Source organism: Centropristis striata, chromosome 21, assembly GCF_030273125.1.
Source record: "Centropristis striata isolate RG_2023a ecotype Rhode Island chromosome 21, C.striata_1.0, whole genome shotgun sequence".
Classification (NCBI taxonomy): Eukaryota; Metazoa; Chordata; class Actinopteri; order Perciformes; family Serranidae; genus Centropristis; species Centropristis striata.
Genome location: NC_081537.1, coordinates 19,331,244 through 19,338,257, shown reverse-complemented (window position 1 = coordinate 19,338,257; position 7,014 = coordinate 19,331,244). Strand labels below are relative to the sequence as shown.

General features: G+C 35.3%; 1 protein-coding gene across 1 annotated transcript; it reads right to left on the bottom strand.

Annotated features, from left to right (window-relative positions):
- Positions 1-2,963: 2,963 nt before the first annotated feature.
- Positions 2,964-5,268, bottom strand: six3b (SIX homeobox 3b). Its single transcript, XM_059324943.1, has 2 exons — positions 4,394-5,268; positions 2,964-3,822 (listed from the first exon to the last, which is right to left on the bottom strand). Exons 1-2 carry the CDS (start codon positions 5,086-5,088, stop codon positions 3,684-3,686), a joined length of 834 nt encoding a protein of 277 aa, XP_059180926.1. The 5' UTR covers positions 5,089-5,268; the 3' UTR covers positions 2,964-3,683.
- Between the last annotated feature and the right edge of the window lie 1,746 nt (positions 5,269-7,014).

Below are 7,014 nucleotides of genomic sequence, written 5' to 3'. Positions count from 1 at the left end.
TAAAATGAAAATGTTCAAGCTCAATCAATACTCAAAAAGTCAGCTTTTTTTATGAAAGCACATAACTTTATTATGTTGGGGTTTTTAAAAAATATATATCATCTCTACGAAACGTGCTTCTTTACTTTTGCTGCTCTTTTTCTGCTGCACTGTTTTCATTCAGATTAATACAATTAAAATAAATGAATAAATATATAAATAAAAAAATATATATAATACAAATTTAACATACATATATACATAAGATAAGATAAGACTTTATATAGATATAAAATAAATAAATAAAGATAAATTGTTAGAGAAAGACATTAGAGAAAATACATTGTAGCATGTTCAATAGGTTGTTGTATGTATCAATGAATATATATAAAATCCATATATACATATATACATCCATATATCCATCCATTCATCCATATATACATATATACATGTATGTATGTATGTATATACATATATATATATATATATATATATATATATATATATATATATATATATATGTGTGTGTGTGTGTGTGTGTGTGTATGCAGCCTTGAGTCGAAGTAGCCTACCTGGTTACCCTGCAGTCGCCAAACCAGAAGGTAGCTCTGTTAAATTCTTTATTAAAGCATTAAAATAATGTTATGTGACCTACGGCTGCCTATTTTCTGTATTCAACATAATCTCAATTGAAACGCCACTTCAATTCTTTGTTTATTGTAATAATAAATGCATGCTGTGTTTATTTTGACCACTGGATGACGCCACTCCGCCTCTGCGGGTCAGCAGGAGAATGACGTGAAATGACTTTTTTTTTTTTTTTTTTTTTTTTTTACGTTTTTACCAGTTTTAGATAATAATATGTCTTGACGTGTGACTTATTAGAACAAAAGTGCATGTATGTAGAGTTAACGATCTTATTTTTTGCAAAAACAAATTAAAAAAAGTAAAATATGCAGGAAGATACTGCATGCGCAAACTTCTTGGAAATTGTTGGGAAATCTAGTATTAAGACATTTAAACAGGGATCACATTTTAACAAGATTTTATTTAAAATTGTGATTGTAATAGTGATCCAAACAGTTAAAGGAGTCTACTTTGATTTGGCATTTTTATGTAGTTATCTACTTAAACTATAAACAAGTTTGTTTATTTAGTTTTTTATTTTAACAGGCCCACCTCCTTTTTTCTTTGAGTGTGTTAATAAACAGCCACGACTACACACTTGACCTTTCACCTTTGCATAGAGACTTTTTTGTTTTAAATAAACTCAGTTGAGCAGCAGTTTGTCTTGGAATGTGAATTTTTTAAATATTTTTATATAATTATAGACGTTTATATGATTACATATTGTTATTTTTTATAGTACCATGTGCTATATATTATCAATTACATTTTTTTTTATTTATATAATTATATATCAATGTAATAATATGGTAATATATTTTATATATATTTGTGTTTTATTGCTTTAATCTACCATATTTTTAACATTTTATTATCTATTTTAGTGTATTTGTGTGTAAGTATTTATTCATTTATTTCTACTTTCTTTTTACAAAATAGTTTGAACTGCATTTTCTGAGTAGTTTTGTTAAACCAAAGCAGATTTCTCTGTGGTGAAGCTTTGCTGTAGTTCAACTTCTTTCAGTGTGAAATAGTTGGCAGCCTACAGCTTTTCTTTCAAAGTAGCTTCTGAAACACAGATTATTGGATTATTGATGAACTGTGTTCATAACTCTAATGTTAAAGCTGACAGAGCTGAAGCTGATTTTTTTCATTTTATTTACTGCAGGAGAGCATGAGAAGTAACATATAATGACATATAATGTCTAAAACATAATTATTTATTGTTATTTCATATCACTAATGTGAATCTGCAAAGTTAATCTAGTATTAACTAAATGTAATGCAGCAGAAAGTACAAAATCTGCCTCTGAGATGAAGTGGAGCTGAAATAGAAATTTGCAGAAAATGGACAGCTTAAGCGAAAGTGTCTGGAAATGTACTTCAGAAGAGTACTTGAGTAAAAGCTGAACGGCAGCAGAAGAATTGCTCTTAATCCCAAACATGCATGAGAACATTTCAACACAGAACTGGAAGAATAGCAGCGTTTAGAGCGAGAGCAACATACTGAGATCTCTTAGCTTTTTAATGTTAAAATAGGCATTTTCTCTATTTATCTGTTTCTCTTTTACACATACAGATGGATAATTTAATATATCATTTGTCAAAACTCTGACAAACCTTTTTAAGATACAAATACATTTATAAACAGATATAAGGCATCTGTGAAGCATGTGTACCTTTGTTTTATCAGTTCATAATTGCTTTATGACAAATTTAAAGAATTTCATTATACTTTAATACTGTGGTATTTACAAAGTATTAACTTTTTATACACCGGTTACTTATGCTTTATTGTAGAGGTTTCCCAATATACCGGGATTGCCAATAATTGTGATATTCAAAAAATGAAATACTGATATTAAGTTAACAATATACATGTGATAATATACATTGTTGCCCATAAAGTTTAAATAATTTTGTTTTTATAGACACAATTTTTACTGTGATATCTCTGAAAGAGATTAATTAATAACCTTTTGAGAAGATCTACACTTTATCTGTCAAGAATAAATCACATTGTCACAATCATTTCATGGAAAGAGGTAAAATAATATTTTATTCCAACTTTATGGGCGACCGTATATATTATAAATAATCTGACACATAATTTGTGAAAGTTTGTTTTTGTCCTCTTTTTTTTTAAACTATGGTTACAGATTCTTTTTCCACCTCCTGACACACATATTTTGAGTGTATTTAATTTGCCAAAATGAGTCAAAACATACAATAAACAAGGTTTAAAAAAATCTAATTTTCTATAGATATTGCAATAAAATCATTATTGTAATTTTTTGGCCATGATAATTGTGTAGTGAACATCTAATATTGTGACAGCGTTATTTTTATTATTATTATTTGACAGAGATGGTGTCATTAATGAAGATTAGGCACAATAACAGTCATATATTAAATTATTTTATTTATATAAAATACCAAAACATTTATTCGGCATCAAATTGAACATAAAGTACGACATCACACAGACTGCACAGTGAACTTTAAATAAAGTGAAGGTAAAGAAACAAAAAAATAAAATAAAAAACAGCCAGACATGAAGGTTTAGGCTTCAGTGCGTATTGATTGTCTACAGCAGTGGACGTCCAGGGGTCTTCTAAAGGAACATTTAAAAAGAAATGATGACACATAATTAGAGAAAATAAGGGTGATTAGCTCACTGGCAGGTTTCAGTCTGTAAAGGTCCTCCCGTGTGGGGGTCCCTGGGTTAAAGTCCAACAGGGGTCCACGGCTTGATGTCTCTTTAATCAGGTTGATAGAAGCTTGGTCAGCAGATGTGCTCCATCACCCTCCAGTGATGGAGCTACAGATCAGAAATGTGGGTCTGATCTGCAGCTGGTGGATAAAATAAAAAACAGAAAACCAGCAGCACTGACACAAATCAATCTCAGGAAACAAAAAAAACTTCATGTAACCTGTGAGATTATCTGTTTGGTGTTCAGGGGGAATATTTAGGATGAAGCTGTTTTTATTGCAAGCCAAATCCTGACTGACTCTCTATCTCTCTTGTAATCCACAACAGGCCCCTAAAAGTCAATTTTTATACTTTAAAAGTCTCAGACATCCAAGTCAGAGTCACTGTCCGTCACTGAGAGAAGAGTTTCTCCATCTGCGCGCTCCTCTCTTTCGTCTGGACTGCACTCTCCTCCGCTGGGTGACCGCGCACCATCCGGACACATCCGGTGGTGCTGCAACCTAAAAAAATTAAGCGAAAAGGGGAAGTTAATTGTGGGGAAGTCTGCTTTGAAACGCATTGCGCAAAAATACAAGAGAATACAACACGTTAAGCATGCAAAACAAAACAATTTATACTATTTTGTTCTTGGGGATAATGAACAAAAATGAAACTCCTAACCAAAACTTAAATTAATGACTAAAAGTTCTCGAAATCTTTGAAACAAAGCCATTGCGTGGTCAGCAATTTGCACCCATTCATGCACATTTTGCCCTCACCAACAGGGAGGCTGACCCACACACTGACCCTGCAGCAAATTACAGCGAGAGAGAGAGAGAAAGAGACAGATCGACCAGGTCAGACTGCTAGAAGGAAAACAAAAACCTACACGCTGAATGGCCGTGCGCTTTTACGCATGAATGGCTCTTTTACGCGCAACATTGGCTGCCTGTGGAGACGAAATCGCCTCAACGAGAAAGTGTGTGGTCAATAAGGAGACTGAGTTGCTCTGATTCTAACATAATAATAAAACAAACCGTTAATTTTTGTGCCGTAACTGCACATGTATTCAGTAAACAACAAGTCACTGACCTGTTTTTGGCTGCCGCCGCTCGGTCCCTCTGTCTCCGGTTTTTGAACCAGTTTCCAACCTGAGTCGGTGTGAGTCCGGTAGCGTGTGCCAGCTCCCGCTTTTTCCCGGGGTTCGGGTACGGGTCCTGCAGGTACCACTCTCTCAGCAGCCCCCGTGTGCGCTCTTTGAAGCAGTGCGTCTTCTGCTCCCCGTCCCAGATGGTCCTCGGTAGCGGGAACTTCTTCCTCACGCGGTACTTGTCGACAGGTCCGAGCGGCCGCCCCCGGAGCTTCTCTGCTTCCCGGTAGTGCGCCTCGAGCCACATCGCCTGCAGTTTGCCGTGCGAGGCGCGCGTAAAGCGGTGCGTCTCCAAGATGTGGTAAAGCTCGCGGAAACTCCCCGTGTGGTAGGCCACCACGGCGCGAGCCCGCTGCACGGACTCGTGCTCAGAGATGGAGTCGCGGCCATCCACGGTCACCGGGAGGGACCAGAGGAAGCGGGCCAGCCGCTCGATGTCTCCGGTCTCCTCCAGAGTCTCGCAGACGCTGGCGATCTGCGCCGCGGAGAAGCACAACCCCGGGAGAGCCAGGGGAGGACAGGCGGAGGGAGGGTCCTCCGGGGACCGGGAGCGGGCCAGAACAGGGGGCCCATCCGCGAAGTGTGGCAGGAGGATCCGGGAGGCTGAGAAAAAGTCGAGCGGTGATCTGAACACCATCTGGATGACAGATTGAAACCAAAAAAAAGGAGACAAAGCGTGTCTCTGAGACAGACTGACAGAAAACCACTGTAGTCCGACTCTTTAGCTCACCTGGGAGTCAGGGAGGGACCCTGGATCTGACTCCTCATTGGACACCCTGCAGCTGATGCGGGGTTGTCATGGCAGCGCTGTCAATCAAACACAGAGGATTTATCTCTTTTTAAGCACAAGCTGGACACATAAAGTCTCCTCGGAACTGACTCTCTATATATGTAGCATTTCTACTAAAGGGAACACAAAAAACTAACTCAAGAGTCACTTGAAAGCTTTTTCTGGAGCTCTAAGACAGATTCAAATGAATGGAAATTACACAAATATGTTTTTTTTAAATCAGTAAAAGATGATCAAAAACAAAACAAAAAACATCACAAATGGCAGGTGACAAGTTTGATTTTAGATCAATATCTATCATCTGCTAATCTAAATTTAAGTTTATTCAACAAATATCACCTGGTTGTTTGTTGGAAATAATGAAAATAAATAGACGATAGAAGATAGAAGATAGAAGATAACAGACAATAAATTATAAGAAAATAATAATAACAATAATAATAATAATAATAATAATAATAAGACAGAATGTAATTTTGATAATGAATTAAAAAAAAAAAAGGAAACAAAAATGAAAAAGGTCAAATCACTGTCTGCTGTCCACTGAATCTCATATCCGCTCTGCTGCTGCCGCTAAGCCTCTGGCATCATTAATAGCAGTAATGTGAAAGCGTATGTTTCTCTAAGTGGTCTCCCTCCACTCTAATCACTTTCTAATCACTTTTCTGTTCTCTAATATCTATAAGTTGACAGATAAGCTGCAGCTCCGGCTCCATTCTGTTACCTTGGATTAGCATCGGGCCTACACGGCCTGCTAACATTAGTCTAATAGAGCAGCATATTCAATCAGCATTAACACATTTTGGTTCCCTGGGCCATATGCTTTGGAGTGTGCCACCCTTTGTGCAGAGTGTGTACTTGTGCTTCCAGCATAGTGAGGACCGAAACAAGTTTTTAACCAACAGAATGAGGACATTTTTGTGAAGTGAGGACATTTTGGCTGGTCCTCACTTCTACAGAGGTCTGTTTGAGGGATAAGACTTGGTTTTAAGTTTACAATTATTTTCCTTTTCTTTTTTCCCCCTCTGTATTCTGTCTTTGTATCGGTTCATGCATTCTATGTTAAGCGATTTTTAGTGTTTTTAAAAGCGCTATGTAAATCTGATTTTATTATTATTATTATTAGTAGTAGTAGTAGTAGTAATTGGGTTTTGGTGAGGGTAAAGGCTGGGGCTAGGCAATAAGTTGTGATGGTTGAAGTTTTTTTAAAACATTTTTTCTATTTTAATATTTTATTTATAGTATTTATTTTTTTGCAAATACCTACCCTTCAACCTCACTATCCATCCCACCCTTCCAACCAAGGCTTTACAGCTGAATACAATAATAAGAGGACACATATGTAAATAAATAGATAAATAATAATCAAATGTGTCTCCGTTAACTGCAAGTGGCTTATAAATAAAATCTGTTTTTAACAATATTTTATTTGAAATTTCAAATTCTCAGATGATATACATCAACATACAAATATAAATTTCCCCTCATACACAGAAAAATAAAATAAAATAAACAAAAACAAATAAAATAAATATAAACAAAAACAATAATTAAAAAATAATATTAACAGATTATAAATTAACTAATATAAATTTAATTATTATAAAAAGAAATATAATATAATATTATTAAAGTAACAAGCATAGAAATAAAAAAAATACATTAAGATACAAATAAAACACAATTATAAATATAAAATAGATTAAAAGGCAGGATCAATACTTGTGTTATGTATAATGATATATGCCATTAAACAAATACTTGGCTTCAACA

Excerpts from the sequence above, each read along its gene's own strand:
- six3b (XM_059324943.1), bottom strand. The coding sequence starts at position 5,088 with ATGGTGTTCAGATCACCGCTCGACTTTTTCTCAGCCTCCCGGATCCTC. Across the intron at positions 3,823-4,393 it reads GCGGCGGCAGCCAAAAACAG|GTTGCAGCACCACCGGATGT; the intron begins GTCAGTGACTTG and ends TAATTTTTTTAG.